The sequence below is a fragment of the Ischnura elegans genome, chromosome 7 (assembly GCF_921293095.1).
Source record: "Ischnura elegans chromosome 7, ioIscEleg1.1, whole genome shotgun sequence".
In the NCBI taxonomy this organism is placed as follows: Eukaryota; Metazoa; Arthropoda; class Insecta; order Odonata; family Coenagrionidae; genus Ischnura; species Ischnura elegans.
The window spans coordinates 78,438,631-78,460,836 of record NC_060252.1 but is presented as its reverse complement, the minus strand read 5'-3'; the positions used below and the strand labels follow the sequence as shown (position 1 = coordinate 78,460,836).

The 22,206-nt window shown below is 39.6% G+C and overlaps 1 protein-coding gene across 1 annotated transcript; it reads left to right on the top strand.

Moving 5' to 3' along the window:
• The first annotated feature begins 478 nt into the window (after positions 1–478).
• LOC124162714 (histidine-rich glycoprotein-like) lies at positions 479–2,029 on the top strand. The gene has a single exon (XM_046539324.1). It carries the CDS (start codon positions 658–660, stop codon positions 1,516–1,518), a length of 861 nt encoding a protein of 286 aa, XP_046395280.1. The 5' UTR covers positions 479–657; the 3' UTR covers positions 1,519–2,029.
• The last annotated feature ends 20,177 nt before the right edge of the window (positions 2,030–22,206 follow it).

The window sequence follows — 22,206 nt, the reverse complement described above, 5'->3', positions numbered from 1 at the left end:
CGCGCTGGAAAATTCACTTTCGAAAGCGTGACATTTTTTTGCGTCCTTACGGGCTTTACCACGCTCGGGTTGCTCTGGCTGTTGTCGGCCGGAGAGCGACCGTACCACCTTCCCTTTTCGAAGCGACTGCGGTAGGTGGAGGAGGCAGGAACGACCGGGTAAAAACACCCTTGTTCGCAGGAGTAGCTGGAAGAGGAGGAGGTATAAAAAAATAAACTTTTGAGAGGTTCTTACCCTTTCGGAACGTTCGGATACTATAGCTTCGCCTCCGACAAAGCTGGCATTAGCTGGAATTCTTACGGCACACTGGCGGAAACTGGTAGGAGGAAGCGGGCAAATGGAGACAAAAAAAAGTAACTGGCGGAACGCGGCCAGCTTGACGACGACTGCCGTCCTGCATGTTTTCAGTCGAGTGGATGCGGTCTGGATGATCTAGGGGATGGTCGCTGAATTTTCGAAAAAGATCTTCCCTCTCTCTCCCCCTCCTGGTGACTGTCAAGCTCCCTCCATCTCTCGTGACCAACATATAAAGGCAGGTAGCCTAGAGATGGAGCATCAGTGTGGTAGCGGGTCAATTCGGAGAACAACAGGAGAGGAGAGTGGTCCAGGTGAAGCTATACCTACCCGGACAGTTGCAGGGACTGTTCCAGCTGCAAAATGGTGTCTCTTGCTTGGAGGCCCATCCTGGGCCCCGGCACGTTCCTTCTCGTCCTCTGCGTGGCGATCTACAGCGTCAACTCCCGGGGAATCGAACCGGTGGACGCGTTAGCCGAGGCCACTGAGGAGAGACAGTGGGGAGTGGTCGACCTGACGTCCGTGGGTGCCAGTGACCTGGAGGTGGCGGCGTCCGGACACGGCAAGAAGTGGGAGAAGGGTGGCGGAGAAGAACACCACGAGGACCACCACAGCAAACACGGGCACAAGGCCGACAAAGGGTCCAAGGGTCACCACGAACACAAAAAGGGTCACCACGGCAAGCACGGCAAGGAGGAGCACAGCGGGCACTACGGAGAGGAGGGTGGGCACAAGAAAGGTCACCACGAGGGAGGCGGAGAGTACGGGGAACACCACAAGGGGCACAAAGGTCACAAGGCTGCCCACTACGGAGAGAAGGGGGGCCACAAGAAGGGCCACCACACCAAGGGGTACCACAACAAGTACCACAAGGACGAGTTCCACAAGAAGCACGACTTCTACGATGATTACCACAAGCACGGCAAGCACCACAAGCACGGCGATCACCACGAGCACCACGGGGGCAAGAAGGGAGGGCACAAGAAGGGAGGTCACCACAAGGCAGGGCACCACCACGACCACCACGGCAAGAAGGGTCACCACAAGAAGGGCCACTACTATGACGACCACAAGGGGCACAAGGCCCACCACGGTCACGAGGAGCACCACGGACACAAGGAGGATTATGGGAAGAAGGGCGGGCACCACGGAGGCAAGAAATACGGTTTCAGCAGCGGCGGAGGTGGCGGCGGTGGTGGCGGTGGGCACAAGCACCACGGTTAATTCCACGTGTCGAGATCCTGGTCGCGGGCGACGCCACATTCTCGGCATTGTTGCGATGGCGGCCAACTTGTCAAGCGCAGTCACCATCTTGACGAGAGCGTCTTCACGACGAATATGCAATCGAGATTGTGGCACCGCTAATCCGAAGTCACAGGCGATTGGCTATCTAGCACTGATACGTCATTTAATGATTCCTTGGTGTCTGGAGTCTGTGGCAGTACTTTGCTCATTGGCGAGTCCGCCCCTAAGGCAGCCTGGCTTGCATAATCTTGAGAATAATTTTACGGCCGAAAATCTGGCCGGATGGGGATGCAAAAGCACGATGAAAGTTCTTTGTATGATATTTTCTATACTATAACATTCGTGAGTTGCGTCTCCAATCAAGTCCATTGTTGTTCCTTTTTAAATTATTGTGTGTTGTTGATGAAAATGAAAAAAATCACGAAACATTGAATTGTTGTTAATTGTATTTGTTGTTATCACATGAAATAAACAAAAGAAGAAAAAGTTTTGGAGCATCTTTCCTTGAACGACTTTTGTCATTTTACGTCTTTCCATGAGTTAATTTCCACCAGGTATGAAAATAATATGAAAATAATTGCAGTTTGTTTGGCCATATACTCCAGTTTTTCCAATTTTATCAAATCACACTCAACGCAGTCTGGCATACCTACATCCAATGACCTATATCTAATAACGATTTTTAAAAGATTAGTTCCTTTGAGAACTAAAGTAAAATACAATATTTCGATTGCCTGAAATGAGTTCTAATGGTATATTTTAAAAGGCCATTAATTTTTTGATGTGATTTCTGATGTAATATTATGTAAAATAATCCGAATAACAAAATGGGAAAGATTAAGGAACAGCTAAGATTTTGACTACCTATTTATTCGATGACGGAGAAAATTGGACAAACCTTTGGTTACTTGCTGGTAGTCTAGCTTAAGAACTATTGCAGTTTTGTGGTAGGTTTTTAAAAATAAGTTCCATGCCATTGGAGAATGATTTCGGTGAGAGAACTTCCTGTTAAAATGAAGACCTCCTTTAGCAAATATGGTCTTTCAAATCAACAGCCTAAATCCCAGACGCCTAAATCAAGAACCTCTTTCCTACCAATTATGCGAAATGCAATGATGTAGATGACAGCAGCATCAATATAGATCCTTATTATGCAATTTATGCAATAATAAGCACATAAATGTTATTATCTAGTGGAAATAGTGAATGATTTTCCACACGCTAGGGAAATTCAGGCCCATATAATTATTTAGCGCTTGAAGTACGGCTCCAACCTACGAGATGTAATTTAAAATAGTTCATTCATAAAAATGGAGGTTTGCTGAGAAAATATGCTTAGACGTGACGAAGATATGAACCCAGATCTCCAAATTGCCGATCATATGTGCAACATTGACGTATTGAAACTGATTTACTTTTGAGCTGATGCAGTGTTCATCTTTGCTAAATTTATCCATTTAGCGATTAATTTTCTTAAAGAAAAGATTTGTGGCCCATTTTACATCAGGAAATTACATCATTAGGCTGATTTCATTCGATCGTTGTATAATTGGAAATAATATTATCAACCCTTCAGCAATGCTGCATAAATATGTAGTTGTCTATGGTGCAAGATATAACTATCTTTTATCGTTATGAAACTTGATTGGCTGGTAAATGAATAATATTTAAGGATAGTTCCCTTAAGTTTTAAGCGACAGAATCAAAAAACCAAAGATACCCAGTCTCAGTTATTCTCTATTTAGATGCACTGTTTTTGCATGCATATTGGAGATAAAAATGCTTTTGTAATTTTTACTCTATCAAATTCGCATTTGCAATGTGCCGCTACGAATAATTTTCTTGAATTAATTGTGCAAAATATTATTTTATGCAGTTTGAAGAGTTGTTACATAATTATTAAGGAGGTCGTATGTTCATCTTGAGACAAAAATGCTATCGCGCTGTCTTGAAGCCTTTTTTTTTCAATCTTCTTCGTTAAAAAGTCTTAGTTTGAGGAAAAGAGATTAGCGGCAGTACAAAAACGGGATTGCGTAATGCTGAGACAAGGATTATTTTCTCCTACTACAGAATGTCAATTGTATTTAAGTAAGACTTTGAAAGCATGGTAATTGTGTTTATTTCTTTATTTAATGTTCCTTTTTTCTACTCTCATGAGTTCATTTAGTCCGCGAGTAGTCAAGCATTTAGCTGGCATTAAAGATTGGTATCGTAGAATAGAAATTAATATGAGAGCAGGGGCGGTCTGGGGTGATTGGGGGCCCTCGGCTGTCGCTCATTATCGGGCCCTCCTAACCGGATATTCGGAGGTCCTTCTCCGGAAATATTTAGGACATTGCATTATCGGATATAAATTTTGACGCTATTATGGCTTTAAAAAAAATTAGATAAATGTGAATAAAAAATAGCAATTTCCCAAGAAAAAACGGTTAAAAGTGAGAAATTCACAGCTTTTAATTTAATAATGTATTATGGTTCTATTATCTATTTAGTGAATTTGGTGCTTGGTTTTAAAGATAAATTTTAAAGTTTAATTCATTTTACTTAATTGGATTGATATAACTTACAGAATTGTGTAAGGATTAATAAAATTTCCTTCAGGAAGCTATAAAATTCTCCATTTTGAACCATCTATCTTAAAATTCCACAATTTATTTTCTCGCACCTCCCGCTACCCTGGAGGTTATTCCATACTACCAGACCCCTAGTATTAGTTTCACCTAAAGCCCCTCCTATACTTAATTCCTAGCTGCGCCCCTGCACAGAGCCACTGTTTCAAGTGGGAGAAGAGGAAATAGTCGCTATATGCAAGGTTAGGACTGTACGGTGGCTGGTCAAAGAGTTCCCAACGACAATCCTTTTGCATGCAAGAATCTTATTACAGAACCCACTTCACAGTTGGCGGGATGAACAATTGTTGCAGACATTATTGTTCGCATACACGGACAAGCAAACGACTTCTGAAACAAAAAATATCGATGGCTAAGTTCTAACAACACGTATCTAAAAAATAGCAACTTTTCAGGAGAGCAAAAAAAGATTTTTTCCTTACTTGTACGCTGAAATTACAAACCAAAAGTTCATAAAACTGAAAAAGAAGCATTCATTTGCAAACAAAGAGTTGATTTTTGCTCGTATTTTATTTTTTAAAATGTTATTATACTTTTTTTAAGATACCTGTCTCAAACCGATCGAATTTAAGATACGTGTTGTTAAAACTGACGTGTATGTTATAAATGTTATAGAAAACCCTCTTACAAGTTTTCATGGAAAAATAACCAATAATGGTTTGTTGTTTATGTTTGGGACGAAAGAGAGAACACGGAAGTTCATATAATTTTTGTGCCTTTAAAAAGATAAAGAGGAAGAATAAAGAAGTTAAAAAAACAGTAAGTAGTGATACGATACTTAATTCTATCGCTACAATACGATACAAACTTAGCCATCGATATGCTTCTATAGTTTCTCAATGAATCAGTAGATGGCGCTGAAGGAATAAAACTGTGTTCCGAAGCGCTAATATTTAAATATAAGCAAACGGCCCTTACTTTCAGAGAATACGTCGTATATGTATAGAACACGTACAGCAATATTATGAACTCTAAATTAAAATTTTGTGTGAAAATTCGGTGCCTCTGTATTACTAGTCAACAGTAATACTGCTAATAATTAGAGATATACATTACGTATTTTTGTCCTTTCGTCTCGGAAGCAAGGAGGACGAATAATTGTCCAAATTGAATTGATTGCTCGAATGCCACATATGAAATATTTCATCTATGTATCATTAGTATTGCAATGTCTCCAACTATCTCATGCACGTAATTTTCTCATTCCTAATTGTGAAATACTTGCTAGCTGTGAAGGTGAATAAATCTTCTGAGTTGCTCAAGAAGTGAGCACTTGTGTTTCATTTGCTACTGCACCACTGCGTCTGTTCATTGCTAACAACAACTGTACATTTTGCCCTTATCAATGTGAGAACGCGGGGAAGAATAGGTGTATAACCTTCGTAGTTTGCACAGATATATCCTGAGTTATTACAAGAGGCCTTGTTAATTTTAGCATTTAACGCATGCGTAATTATGAGAATTAAAATTTGAAAATGACTCGGGGTATGCCTAAGTCGTCACTACGATGAAACACTTACTATTCTTAAAAAAATTACGCTTACTCAGGTTTCGTAACTGGTCCCACCGATATAAATACAAAAAAATTTAAAGTTTCTAATGCGACTGGTTTACCTAAAAGACAATTGTTTGGTGAATTATATTTTAATTGTCGAATCAACTGATTATTAGTCCTAACTTTCACGACAAAATTTTTCACCTTGAAAAATAATTTTTTTACCGTATGAATATTTGAGATGGAACCGTCCATGAAAAATTGGAAAAATAGGCTTTGTTGTAATTAATGGCTTTAATTGACCAATCTCAGCCTCAAATCAAATAATTTATCATAAATATTGATATCTAGGGAGCATTGCTTGGATAAAAGAATTTGAATGCTGAGGCCATATGAATCTCAATTTTAAGGCGGCAAATGAAGTGTTTTCACAGCGATAAATATTTGAGTCATGGCGATTCAATTAACTTTGGATTATTGAGGGTGACAGCAACTCGTAAATCAGAGGGGCTTCGAAAAATGCTAAATGCAACCTCGTTTGATTGCTCCAGACCTAACTCCATCCCGTTTTTCGCCTGCAGAAGCCCTCGATTTATAGCCACTTAATTTTTTACTTCTTTACATAGAAGAATCATTGATTAAATGCCACGTATTTTCAGTAGCAACTTTTCCACTTGCCTGAATTCTTTTATGGTCATGCATTCAGAGTGGCCGCAGTGGATGTGTTTGGTACTTCAGCTATTAGTTTTTTTTTCGTCGCTTTATCTAATTTCTACTGTGCTTAAAAGTTCAGGAAATTACTCGACATATATCAGTGACGGAGCGAAGTTTACCTCATTCAATGTTCATTGCTGTTTGGAGGGAATCATCAATGGTAAATTGGAAATCGTTGCATCTAAGGTACGATAGGAGGAAAAAATAATAAGATGATTTAGTTACGTGCTGCTGTAATCTAAAAGAAAAATCAAACGCTATTCCCTTTTGTCTCAAGAATCAAAGTAAATCGGGAAAGATTTTAAACGAATAAATACTTTGGAATAAATTCATCCATACATCTACCTACCCGCTAGAGAAGCCTGTGTAGGAGATGGAAATAATAATGGGGCATTGAAGGCGAAACCCAATTTAATTCCACTTGGTGAAAGCCTCTTGTATCGTTCAAAATATCGAGCAATGTTAAAGCAGCGTGCCACTATCTACGTCTGCATCTACTTTCGATATGAAAGCTGGCTAAAACCTAGAAATTTTTTTTTAGTACGGAAGCTGAAACTTTTCACAGTTGCTGCCAATACATTATTGCATGTTTTGACGCATGCCGTATTTCATAGGTTCTTTTAACAAAATAAAAAAGCCTCAAATCAGAACTAAGTCTGAAAAAATTAACCGTATTGACTTTATTTCAAAATTAAGAATATTATTAACTAATGGTACGGTTTTTTAGTAATTCAATGCAACCAAAAATTTACAATGCTATTAATCGATTTTTTTATTCTTCATTCCCATCAATTTTCAAGACTTAGCTGTGGTATTTGTGACCAATATGATACAAAATGGAAGGACGTCGTGGAGGGTTATTCGGGCATTCCACCGGGTCAGGTTCTCCAACTCCATCTCGGCCCACGTTTCGATGAACGAGTTTTCCATCGGCATCAGGGCATGGTGACGATGGAAAACTCGCGTCGGCCGAGATGGAGTTGGAGAACCTGACCCGGTGGAATGCCCGAATAAACTTCCACGATTCGATTCGCCGGGAAAGTCTGCGATCTTTCTACCACAATTCACCACATATATAACAATGCCTTTAGAGTATGATCCGATGAGATGATCTGCGACCGCCTGCGACGCCGAAATTGACAGATTTTTCGACCTTGCGGCACAGTCCGTAGCTGGCTGCTGGCCAGGATGATGGAAAATGCATGTTATATAGCACAAGAATTGAATAAAGACATAAAAATATTGGTAAAAGTTTCTCTGAAAATTATTTTAACCTGATTTATTCGCTGTCTTGTGATATATACCGTCAATGCATAGCATATTAATATGCATATCAATTCGACGCTGATTTCAGATTTTTCCCCCACGAGTGTTGCATTATAAAAAAAAGACACCAAATTTCTCTCACAATCAGATATATAAAGCATGGTATGGTGAAATGGGTCCTGCTATGATATGTCGTCCTTTCTGTGCTTTTTCGTTATTTTCGGAAATTCCGGTTTTGGACGGAAATGCATGTTTACATTAAGTTTCAAATATAAAGTGAAAGAGGCTCGTTGTGCTACGGTGAATTTTGGATGCACTGCGATACACGCGTTTTTTGTAATGGACAACTCCTGAAAATCTGGGTGTTCTGCTCTAGCTGCCTTGAAAGCACCATTTATTTGATCACCAAACTTTCATAATCCAAACAGTTAAGTGATTTCCTTTAGGTACTCTACATACTTTGTCTTTTAATACAAACGCTTCCAACTTTCGTTTCGCTAACTTACATTGAATTGACTTTTGAATGAACTCTTTCCCTAATATTCATGTATGTTGCTCGTAATTGGACCATTTTTTCGCCTGAAATAGACTAGAATAGTTTGACAAACAATCTCATAACTATTACTAATTAAATTTTTGTCTGGGCTTACTTCCTACTTGGCACAAAATATCTACTAGATGTCTACACAATATCTAGAACGGCTTCAGATAATAGCAAGAAAAAATCTTTTAACATCTTCTAGAAATCTTCCACTAATTTTGTAGACATCTGAATCATGGGCGTACACAGCGAGGGGCAGGAGGGGGCAGCTGCCCCCCCTAGAAGCAAAAATCGCAAATGTCTTTAAGGAAAATAATATTTTTTCAAGCAAATAATTTTAAAAACTAATAAAGAGCAGTTACAGTTTCCTTAAAATGTTAATTTCATTCACCTTTTCCATACTTTAATCTTACCTACAACTTGAACAACCATGGCTTGCCCCCCCCCCAGTTTTGATCCTGGGTACGCTCTTGATGTGAATGTCCGCTTTTCTAATGTCTACAAGATATATTGAGAAGATATTTTATAGATATTCAGATTAAAATTGGACCCACTGCAAAAAGTCAGGATAAATGACTCGAATATACTATGTTTCGGTGTAACAAGAGTTTATTTTTCAACTGACAGCCTGCTGGAGCTAGAGGTGATGATAGGGTGTCTTCTAGGATTCTCCCTGAATACTTTTTTCTAATCGGGGCTCCTCCTCCGATTCCAAATTTGAAGTTACCAAAGCAGCTTACAATTTCCTTTTAGCTATATCAAAGGAGCTGGCAACATTATCAATAAATATTGATTCAGTGTCTTGAATTAGAAGTGTTGAAGAATTTTTAATGCAAGTTTTTGCCAACGTATTTAAACACCTTCATCAGGGCTATGAATGAATATGAATACATTACTGTGATACTTAAAAGGTTAGGGTTATGTTTTTTAAGATATCAAAAAAAGAATTTAGCTTTAAATTATTTAAAAAGAAGAGACTAGAATATTTTGACTTACCATTTATTCCGCAGAATTGGATTTGTTTATTGATGGTAACTAAGCTGATAGAGTTCATATTTACCTATCTATTTTGATTAATTAAATAATAATAAATTTTTTAAATTGTCGATACCTGCTCTTTTGTCACAAATATTTTTGTTTTTTTAATACAGGTATTATTTATTTAAACAATCTTTTTATTAAATTACTTTCTCTATCTTAAATTCCGGTATTTTTGAAGGCTAAGCATTAGCCATGCTTTCATAGAATAGACATATTCTAGGCATCTAATAGATATTTTAAATATCCAACACATTGAAGACATTTTATAGAAATCTAGTAGATATTTAAGATATCCAAGACGTTGTAGACATTCTGTAGATATCTAGAAGATATTGTGTGCAATGTGGGTTGTGTAATGCTCCAAAAAAGTTGTTGAATGCGGGCTTCAATCCTTAGCTGTAAGGTACGAATGTTTAATGCAATTCTTCGATATGGTACGTCTACGCCTATGCGCAAAAATTTCTTAAATAAATTAAGTTAAAAATGTGAAAGAACGACTTTTAAAAAGGGAAAATTTGAATTTAGTAATTTCCACATTTAACTGTTACCTAAGATTTTAAAAAATGCTTTCTGCATATTCCATGCGAATTAGATTTTAAGCAATGGCAGGTAAGTTATGAATTTCATGATTTGATCGCTATTTGTTTTACGCTATGAACATTAACTATCAACAACCTTCAACGGTAATATTCCCGCGGAGGGGATAAAAGACAGCTATTTTAGCGAAATAAACAATACAATATATTTACAATAAAGTTTAGAGAAGAGTTTGATTGTTCATGTTTCATTGCCATCTTAAACATCAGGTATAATCTTTCAATTAATTTTATTATGATGCAGTCCTTATTTACAATTCAACCGTCATTTATGTCTACAACGGCTTCCTCACAATAAAGACAAATTCAAACAGTATTGCCTAGAAACCGCTGAGCTCTACCTCGCACTCTATTCATGGTTCCACATGCCACCAATAGTTATTATTATTAAAGTATTCGACCGATTAAGGTAGGTTTCCATGGAGTACGTGAGAAGAATTCTGGGATCCTCCCTCCCCATCCACTACTTCCCTCTTTCATTCACAATAAGGCCTACTCTCTTTCATTCTATCTAAAAATCCTATCCTTTTCCTTCCTCTCCCTCGTTTACCTATCATTCTACCCTCTAACACTGTTTTCAACGTCCCCTCCCTGCTAAGTACTCGCTCCGTCCATACCTTCTGTCTCCTTCGTATCTCATCTAAAAGCTGCCTCTCCTCACCCACCATGTCCAGCAATTTATCGTTCCTCCTCCTCTCCGTCCACTTCATCTCCATTCTTCGCAACACCAGATCTCGAATGCCTCTAGTCTTTTCTCGTCCTCCTTTATACGTGTCCACGTTCCTGCTCTGTAAAGCGCTACGCTCCAGATCATACTCTTCACTAAACTATTCTTTAAATTCTTACATAGCGAATCTCTCAGAAGCTCTTCCCTGTTCATGAACGCCTACTTTGATAATGCAATTCTCTTCCTGATGTCCTTACTACTGTATCCGTTTTCATTTAACGCACTGCCTAAATAGTTGAACTGCTCAACCTGCTCAAGTTTTTCACCACCCACCTTCACCTTAAGTTTCACATTCCTCGCTCGTATGCTGTACAAAACTGCATTACCTTGGTCTTCTTGTATAAATCTCCATCCCGTACTCCTCGCAGCGCTCGTATAACGCATCCATTAGATTCTGCAGTCCCCTCGCTGAATGGCTAATCAACGCCTGATCATCCGCGAATCTCACTGATTTGAACATCATTCCTTCCACTTTCAACCCAGCTTCCAACTAGTCCCACGCTTATCTTAACCATCTCATTAGCCTACACGTTAAAGAGCGGCGGCGATAGAGGACAGCCTTGCCTCACTCTCGGCCCATGCTTGCCCAACCAGATTCACCGTCCGCCACCCTCACTTTTGCAGTCTGGGCCATATACAGATTACGAATCAGTTGCCTATCCCTCCAATCTACACCAATTTTCTCACCAATAGTTAATTAGGTCCTTATTCAGGGAGCTGGTATAGCTGCAAAAGTGATTCTTTCTTTAGGGCAACTATCTGAAGAGCCGATCGAGTTACGAAATAAGGATGTCAGAAAATACTGTGGAAGTATCATCCGGAAGTGCTCGAAAATATCCACTAATGAATACGTTTTTCGCCGCCTCCTCCTAGCCTCGGATCTATTAATGTCAAACTCCGCCCCTCCAATGACAAAAAATACGGCGCATTCCGATGGAAGTAAAGAATTTACTCTTAGAAAACGGCGATGAGCAGGAAAAATGCTGCAGCCGGCAAGTGAATCGAACAGTTCTTCCACTGATTTGGAGAGACACAAGTACGTCTGATCGAGTAATGTTGAACGGTCATCTAGCTATTCTGTGATAATTCTTTTATGAAAATAAAAAAAACTGACAAAAAGGCTTATATATGTGTGTAGACTATTAAGTCAATCATAAGACTAAAAATATTCGCCGATATTTTACCGGCGGAGCGCTGCTTGCACCCACGCCGGATTTCAACCGGTCAAACCATGCTTGGTTTTTGTGCCGGCACCAGTGATCCACAGTGGCAATGTCCGGCTGCTAACCGGCTTTTTACCGGTTCCAGTGCGTGGTCGGTCAGTGTGCAAGCTCCCATGCAGTGGCAGGGGGTTTGGGGGTTAAAACCCCCCCCAGGGCTCAGAGAAATGCTTAAGTTTAATCCATTTTACTTAATTGGATTGATATTACTTATAGAATACTGTAAGAATCAATAAAATATCCCTCAGAAAGCAGTAAAACTCACCATTTTGAACCATTTACCTTAAAATTCCGCAATTTATTAATCTCTCACCTACCGCTTATCCTGGTGGGTATTACATACCCCCACACACCCCGGTATTAGTTGCACCTAAACCCCCCCCCAGCCTTAATTCCTGGCTGCGCCCCTGCTTCCATGCCCATTACTATGTTCACTATTGGAATGTGGACGGCCGATATTTTACCGGCGGTCGATAAAATATCGGCCGGAATTTTACCGGCCGTCCAAAATCGGTGCGTGTTCAAGGGGCCTTATTGCCATATTCGCCGCGTCACGGCATCGATGTGCCCAGGAAGCAGCCGTGGACTGCGCGGAACGTTATGAAATTGTTTCTCTGGTCAAGCAAGTGATTTAATTGCATTTATATTTCTGCTCAAAAGATATATGCTCTCAAAGGAAAGAAGGATATTGATAATGAATAGATAGGAGCCATCTATTAGCAATCAGGTGTTAATCAAAGTGTATATAACGTGAGCAAAATTTTCCCGCAAAACATAGTACCATAAATATATGTGCTTCGAAATATTATATGCTCCGATATGAATATGAAAAATTCTATTTAGACGATAATAACACCTTTTCTGCTGAATATAGTGATTTGGCTGCCATTCGGCTAAGGACTGGAACGAATTGGAGCAATCGGTAACGCTTCACCAAACGGATGAGTCGACTTTGCGTCCTGTTCGAATAGGATGAACTTCATGCAAGAGTAGGCGGTGGTGGAGCGAACCTCCGTCGGACAAGGTGACGGCCAATCAGTCATCAGAACGTGGGCGATGACCTCTCGGTTGAACACGTCAGAAGAGGCGGTTTCCGCCGACTCCACACGTAAGGTCTGTAGCCTCAAGAATACACTTAGGTACTTCCCAATCGATCTCTTATTTTGTTCGACGTATTATTCGTTTTAATATAATTTGTAGATTAATTTTTATCCCCATCTATATATGCAGCGGCATCTATTAATATAAAATAGGATGTCTGTTTGTCTGTCCGCTATGCGTTTCCATAAGGCTACACGAATTGCATTCAAAGTTACAAAGCAGGTACATCTCACGCTCCCAAAGTTTATAGGGCTACTTTTAGTTGAATCCAATGCATACTTTGCGTCGTTTTCTCATTATTTTTTGTTAAGTCACATCATACAACTTCTGTGGTTGGACATCCTGCCGGGTAGGCACACATCTTAACTTGCTCAAAGGGAAAACATAACTCAAAGGATACAGCGCTTACCTATTAATCCTCTCGGTGCAAACATTTTTGCTGGGCTACGAGTTCACAAGACGTTTTTGGTGTACACACGTAGGGACACGCATAGCGAACAATGTTGTGGAGTGGTGTGTAAGCTGATCCGGTTAGCGTATGACGGAAATAATTTTTTACAATGTTTGCTTTTTCGAGTGCCTAAAAATCCTTTTATGTGACCATGAATTCAAAGTTCCAAGTTTCCTACTTCTTTGGGTGGTATTTTTCCCGAGCAACGCGGGGTGGCCTGCTAGTTTGAAATAAAATGGCCCACATATAGCAAGCCCAAGGTTCTTAGACGGTAAGGTTGCCTCATTCGTAACTGCGCATGCGCCAGCAGAAGTCCCGTTACGTCACGGTAGACCCAACTTCCAGCGCCATTTCAAATTCTAGCCTTTCCGCGGGCCTAACTGCTTACCGCAGCGAGTTCTTGAATTTACCCTCTATCGAACACTATAAGCCGAATTTTAAATTGAAGGCCGATTTATGAAAATAATGATGATAAGATTTAAAAAAAGATAAATTCGTGTATTCAGACGCCATAATTTCCTGATGAAGTGATGAAATGGGAAGGTGTGCGAGTTGATTCCGTGTCCACACTTCCTTCCTGTAACTCTCAAAACACTGTTTTCCTTGCTACTTCCGCAATATAATTTAAACTTAGATTAATATGGCTGGGAGGAAAATACGCAAAAACCAAATTAGTTGCTTCAAAAAATTACAGTTCTGCAACTTTTTAAATAGAAATTATGCTCGTTTTCATTCTTCGCCGGGCTTTGAAAATACAGACTGTCCCAAGGGTCGTGTGTCATTTTTGACCTATAAATTTAGTAACTTTGCATGGAGAAATGTTCATTAAAATTAGCATATGTACTTATGGGAAAAAGTCCTAAGTTTTGTTGAGTGTAAAAAAAATTTTTACAATTTTGACCTTTTGACCTCACAATGTGGGTCCAAACCAAAAATCTCAACTTGCCTTAATTTCAATGTTTAAAAAATCGAGATAGAAAAAAGTCTGAATTTCATTGACCAAGATGACTATTCTTAGGTTTTCGGACACGAGAAACCCGAAAATAATACTTTTATTCACAAAAATTCAACTGTTGACCCAGTAAGGTCACCGTCAAGGTCACAAAGGTGGCAAAAAGAATAGTATACCAACAAAGGTGTCGGGTCCATCCATGGGTTTTATAGGGTGCCCAAGTCATTGGTAAAGTCCAAAAACCCTTATTAATCACTAATTGACCTCCGAGGGTCACAATGGGGGTCAAAGGTCATAGAGTTAAACGTCGGGCCATCATGACAACCAACGTGTCAAACCATGGGTTTTGAAGGGTGCCAAAGTCGGTTAGGCAGTTCATAGATCCGTAGTGTTGATTTTTAGACCTCCGAGGGTCACAATGGGGGTCAAAGGTCATAGGGTTAAACCTCGGGCAATCATGACAACCAACGTGTCAAGCGATAGGTTTTGGAGGGTGCCAAAGTCGGTTAGGCAGTTCATAGATCCGTAGTGTGGATTTTTTGACCTCCGAAATTCATAATGGGGTCAAAGGTCTTAGAGTTAAACCATATAGTAAGAAAGTATGCAACACGCTTACCATTCCTTCCTTCCGAATTTTTTCCATTTCCTCGCAGTCTTTTCCAACAGGCCCCCCGTGCTCTCTTACTTTAACGCCGCAGTTGATTATTTATTTCTCTAAATATTCTTTTGATTTGTCGCCCAAAGTGTAAGACAAAACTCCGTTTAAAAAGATATTGGCTATGTCCAAAACCTTAAGGTAAAAAATAAAAGCAATGGATGAATCCAGCTTTTATTTTGATTGTATCAAGCAATCTGATAAAAATTGGACGATTTTAGAGAAATATCATAAAACGACAACATTAATAGGATAATAAACTGAAATGTGAACATGGAGTTTTCATTGTGCTAGTCAACCATCCAATTGTAGATATGGTTTCGATTGCCATGCTCTTCTTCTTTTGAAGCTCCTGCAACATTACACTTTCTAGGTCTTCCAGTTTAGAATTTTTAAATTCGTTATAACGCACACCTGGAATTTTCTAGTACACGCTGCGCGGACAATAGTGCGCGGACACAGAGTCGGGAAAAAAGATGTCTAGGGAAATAAATAATCAACAACGGCTCGAAACTAAGAGGGCGGGGGAGGCTTGTCGGAAAAGACAGTCGATATGTGTACTACCACCACTCACTTGGTCACCCTTCTAAACCTTTGGCTGGGGACATTAGTTTTCCTATTACTCCAAAACATACCTCTATGACCTTTGACCCCCATTATGACCCTCGGTGGTAAAAAAATACACAATATGGATCTACGAACAGCAAAACTGACTTGGGCACACTTTAAAACCCATGGTTCCACACTTATGCTGTCATATTGGCCCGAGGTTTAACTCTATGACCTTTGACCCCCATTGTGACCCTCAACAGCAAAAGTCTATGAGCGGATCTATGAACTGCCTAACCGACTTTGGCACCCTCCAAAACCTATCGTTTGACACGTTGGTTGTCATGATTGCCCGAGGTTTAACCCTATGACCTTTGACCCCCATTGTGACCCTCAGAGGTCAAAAAATCCACACTACGGATCTATGAACTGCCTAACCGACTTTGGCACCCTCCAAAACCTATCGCTTGACACGTTGGTTGTCATGATTGCCCGAGGTTTAACCCTATGACCTTTGACCCCCATTGTGACCCTCAGAGGTCAAAAAATCCACACTACGGATCTATGAACTGCCTAACCGACTTTGGCACCCTCCAAAACCTATCGCTTGACACGTTGGTTGTCATGATTGCCCGAGGTTTAACCCTATGACCTTTGACCCCCATTGTGACCCTCGGAGGTCTAAAAATCAACACTACGGATCTATGAACTGCCTAACCGACTTTGGCACCCTTCAAAACCCATGGTTTGACACGTTGGTTGTCATGATGGCCCGACGTTTAACTCTATGACCTTTGACCCCCATTGTGACCCTCGGAGGTCAATTAGTGATTAATAAGGGTTTTTGGACTTTACCAATGACTTGGGCACCCTATAAAACCCATGGATGGACCCGACACCTTTGTTGGTATACTATTCTTTTTGCCACCTTTGTGACCTTGACGGTGACCTTACTGGGTCAACAGTTGAATTTTTGTGAATAAAAGTATTATTTTCGGGTTTCTCGTGTCCGAAAACCTAAGAATAGTCATCTTGGTCAATGAAATTCAGACTTTTTTCTATCTCGATTTTTTAAACATTGAAATTAAGGCAAGTTGAGATTTTTGGTTTGGACCCACATTGTGAGGTCAAAAGGTCAAAATTGTAAAATTTTTTTTTACACTCAACAAAACTTAGGACTTTTTCCCATAAGTACATATGCTAATTTTAATGAACATTTCTCCATGCAAAGTTACTAAATTTATAGGTCAAAAATGACACACGACCCTTGGGACAGTCTGTATTTTCAAAGCCCGGCGAAGAATGAAAACGAGCATAATTTCTATTTAAAAAGTTGCAGAACTGTAATTTTTTGAAGCAACTAATTTGGTTTTTGCGTATTTTCCTCCCAGCCATATTAATCTAAGTTTAAATTATATTGCGGAAGTAGCAAGGAAAACAGTGTTTTGAGAGTTACAGGAAGGAAGTGTGGACACGGAATCAACTCGCACACCTTCCCATTTCATCACTTCATCAGGAAATTATGGCGTCTGAATACACGAATTTATCTTTTTTTAAATCTTATCATCATTATTTTCATAAATCGGCCTTCAATTTAAAATTCGGCTTATAGTGTTCGATAGAGGGTAAATTCAAGAACTCGCTGCGGTAAGCAGTTAGGCCCGCGGAAAGGCTAGAATTTGAAATGGCGCTGGAAGTTGGGTCTACCGTGACGTCAAGCCAATGGGAGCCCGAGTCGCGAATGAGGCAACCTTTACTTTAAGAACCTTGTAGCAAGCCTACCAATTTTAAGTGTACTTACTAGTAACAAATCAAAATTCAACGCTTAAGCTAATTAAAATTTCAAATCAAACACTAAAAAAATAAAACCACAATATTTACCAACTTATACGTAGCCATTATTCTTTAATATATATGATTGTAAAATTAAAGTAAAATTTTTAATTGATAAAGAATAAGGATCAATGTCAGTCGGAAGAGAATTTATCAGGACGGAAAGTCGGTTGAATAGAGAGAGCTCATTGCGATCATACTGAAAATTGGCCAAAGTAGATCCTGCCCTCATCTCTATTATTAAAAGATTAAATCTTAGATAATAATTAAAAGTCAAAGGTTAAAATTATCGAATTCGAGATGTAGGAAAATGCTGACAACTGGCCAATTCATAATGCCCTTCAAATTACAAGATGTTAGTATGCATACTCAATATATATACGTATATATGACGCATAAGTTTTAAACGAGTAATCCGTCACTGCAAAGGACCGGTTGAGCTGTTGGTATCCGTCCTTGTATAAGAAAACACATTCCACTCTGCCGGTCATTTTTGATCTCGGATCATTTGTTTAAACCTTATGAAACATCGACGAAAATATCAGGGCACAAAAAATTGACTTTGGTCAGCATTTTTTTTCCCCAAAAATTTCCTCATTATTTTATCATACGTAATTTTTTATAATACTTGAAATGCAGTCAGGGGCGGATCCAGGATTATTTTTTTTGCGGGGGGCACAAGGGTCTGACAGGTCTTCCCATATTTGTGATAAAAAAAATACAACAATGAATGTTGAAAATTTTCTCTTTATTTTTATAGTAAAGTTATTAATATTAAATTAAAAGACTGTGGCTCCGTAATACACAAAATAAAACGAACGTATTAATAACCGTGTTTAAAATGTTGTCTATTTTTTAAGCGTCCGGAGGTGGCACGTGCCCCCGTGCCCCCCCCCCCCTAAATCCGCCTATGAATGCCGGCACGTGTCTTCTACAAGCCCCAATGGTTTCTGCATGATGTGTTACCCTTAAACGAATTATTCATCTCCAAAAAAATAAGAAAACTACGACCAGTTGAGAGGGAGGGATGAGTCCTCTTACAAAGACTGGTTCGCGAGCAATTAATTTTACCAGTGTAATAAAAATGTTTAGTCTGCAAACATAACATTCATAGTGGACAATGAGCAAACATTAGGCTACAGAGAAAGTTGATAATCGAAGTCACGAATTGATAATGAAAGTCACGAACTCTTATCATTGCTAATACCAAACCGTATATCTATTCCAGCTTTTTGACCCTTTTTCAAGTGACTAACGTGATTCGAGCTCAGTTACACCATTATTTTGCCAATGCTTCTAAAAGTAGCCAAGTTGCGTGCTTAGATGTTATTGTAATCGTGATTCTTAAGGTTTAATGCGCTTAGTATAAGTTTTTTTTGTCAATATGACTTATAATATCTAGCATTATTAATATTATATTTATTAAAATATTTTTCGTATTTTTGACAAGTATCTGCAATGAAACCTACAAAAAATGTGTATTTTTGAATTCAAGTCGCAGGATACATATCAAGGAAAGCCTATTTTTAGTTATCTTTAGTCGATGAGCCACAAATACTTTGTGGAATGAAGCAGGTGGAAGAGAAATATATGTTACGGCGAAAATGGATTCCTCATTCAGCCGTTCTCTCATACTTTTAAAACTAACAATCGCGAAAGACGTTTTTAATTTTCATGAATTGGCGACCTGATTGAAGCCCCCCACCAACTCAGGAAGAACCGCTCATTCATAGGAAAGAATTCATTAAGAAAGAGTGTGAAGAACAATGGTGCACGTCAGCCCAAGAGCGAGACCCGAAGGTACCTGAAAAGCGTTTACCCACCAGGCAGGAGTTTGTGACGTCATCAACTTATCGGCGAAAGGATCGAGGTAGTCGATTTTTCGAGTCGAATAGCTCCAGAAGTAGGAGTTACATTGAAAAACGGAAAAATGCATGTCTCTGTATTTTTTTATCTCCATCATAATTAGGACAATGTTTCGCGAGCTCATTCGAAGAGACCATTCTAGTGATGTTCATTGAAGCGACATTTGCTTCTCTCTAGCGACAACAGCATCCTCATAGTCTATCTTTAAGCGACATCCTCTACGACTTTGACGAATTTTTCCTCGGCGTGCATCAAGTTCACGACTCCGATGAGCGCGGAGGAGCGTGTTCCTGGCTCCGAGTGAAAACGCTGCCAAAAGAAATCATCTTCCCTCTCCACTGTGAAAAAGAAAAAAAGCACGTCGAAAAGGGGTTTAAAATAGCTCCCGTATCATGCTGCCGATGTCACCTGCACGGTCATCATCTTCTTTCTGGCTGCGAGTGAGCGAGATTTTGAGGGCAAATAAAAGAATCTTCTTCCCCGTATTTAATATCAGCACACAATGCGTTTCCTTCCTAGGCCTCATCCTACTACTCTGCCATTGAAATTCAAGAGCACCGGAAACTCATTTGAAAAAAAAGATGTTTTTTTAAGAAAAAAAACACAATAGGATAATTGGTTTTGAGGTTGGAACAAAGGGGAAAGTAATTATGGCGTTTTATGTACTCCATAACTTTTCTTTGGAAGAGATGTTACTCAAAGAAATGGAGAGGGTTGAAATATTTGCGATGCCAGGTGCAAAATATTTATTGTTTGAAATTTTATGGTGAAATTATCTCTGTCACTGCAGGAACCATAATCGAAAAAGTATAAAGAAGTATTATCTTCGCGTTTTCACTCCTATCTCCAGTAGAAAGGCCCAGTGTGAAAATGGAGAAAGGAAAGTTGAAAAGACAGAGGGAAAGTAAGTCTCAAAAATCACACAACCTCAGGGTTGGTATCCTAATATCATCCATTTATTCTTCTCCCACTGCTTTTAATTCTCTGTGACTCTTCTTCATCGTATCCCTTTGAGTAGCCTCAAGTACTTATTTCATGGTTTTCCTCACGCAACTTGCATTAAAATGTACTCTCCGTTAGATTTCCCGTGTATTTGCAAATAAACGCAAATATCAGGAGAAGATTATTGATAAGAAACCTAAGTCCTAAAATGACGAAGAAGCAGAATGACATTCGAGTCACGGATTATGTTTCTCTGTCTGTTTTTTTAAACCAGTCTCATTGTTTTAATATTGAATAATCTCTTCCTTTGAAGAATTATATTCATCACGTAATCTAGCCATGTAAACGTGAGTACAATCCGCTGTTATTACATTAAACCATCTCTTGTCCCCTAGCCACTTGTTGATTCGATCGTCTGGTATGGGTGCTGAAGAAATCAATTTACGCATATCCAATGAAGAACAGTACCTTATTTGTCATATTTTAATTGTTGACGCAGCGCTTTCATCCATAACAAGAATGGTATCCATGATAGCGCTGCGACCTATTTCACCTAAATAATTCAATTATTGATTCTGATAAAGTTTGAATGATGGAAGAACTCGTATGTTTTCCGTTTCTCAATCTTGGCCTTCTTCTCGAGCTATTCACGACGAGTATCACTTTCGCAGACAACTTGATGACGTCACAAACTAATGCCTTGCGAAGTCGCCGCTTCTCCGCTGCATCTTGGATCTCACGTGGTTCGATGTTGTTTACCCTCTGGTTGAGCGATAATTCTCTAGAAGAAAGGGTTTCTATTAACGGTTCAATGAATCAGAATTCTAATGAAGTCACCAACTAATGATAAATCGACGGAAACTTTCGCGTTTTATCAATTTACACTTACGAACGATTGGCAGATTGGGGAAGATTTTTCACCGTATATTATTTTACCCGGGAGCAGCTTCGGACACCCCATACTTAAGGAAAGAAACTGACCCCTATATCCTAAATGCGTAATATTCACGCGTCTGCACCTTATTCTGGAGTGAGCTCTACCCTCACCTAACCATACCAACCTCCAGGTTTATTCACCGAGTGATTGAGAATATTACCCCTCACCTTATCGTTTTAATGCATTACGGATTCAATCTGAGTGAATGAATATATGTATATAGTGTTCAGGCTTCCCTTTGTGGCACCACCTATCTACGGTGCGAAAGAAATCATTTTGAAATGTTCCACAAAACTTTATCAATTCGACCCTGGGTTTTAACTTCTATATGATCATTATCAAGGTGAACCATTTGGTTGGAACCATGGTAATGACTATATGGTAGTAGAAACCGTGGGTTGGATTAATAAAGTTTGGTGTAACATAACGAAGTGATTTCTTTCGCTCTGTAGACTGAGTGAATGACTTCTTTTTTGAGAATGCACAATTAGTGATAAATCCTAAATATGGTGGCTAAGACAAAAACTAAGAATTCTCGTCGGTAAGTAGCCCGAAATCTCTTTTGGAACAGAGGAGAGGGTGGAGAAGCATGCGGAAGCAAGGAAGGAAGGGGAAGTTAGAGAGTTTACCTTTTGAATGAAGAGGAGAAGAATCACTCTGGACCTGCCGCAGTAAAGCACGCTGATGATGGACCGGAAGGGAAGTGGGTGGGGGAACCGCCTTAGGGGAGAGGACAAAAGGATTTCGGATCTCACGACAGCAACGGAGGGAAAGACTGACATCAGTTGCACGGGGCACAGCGTGTCTCGTAATTATTAATTTTTTTCCACCGAGAGAACGACATGAGAACCCAGCTCACGATAACATTCCGCGATACGCGCTGTCGGAGACTATAAAAGGTTCCGGAACTACCGACGACGAACGCAATCGGGGAAGAACCACTGACTGAGGAGCAGGCCAATGACAGACTCTTCATAGTTGTCTCTCGGTGATGAGCCGAACGTTTGCCTTCCAGTGAAGACAACAATGTCGTGAGGATCTCGTAAGCAACACGCATACCATGGCATGAAACTGATCAGTTTATCTGCAGCGGTATTTGTCTGACTTCAGGTATCAGAAGAGGGCGCTCTAAACAGTTGTTATAGACTTAT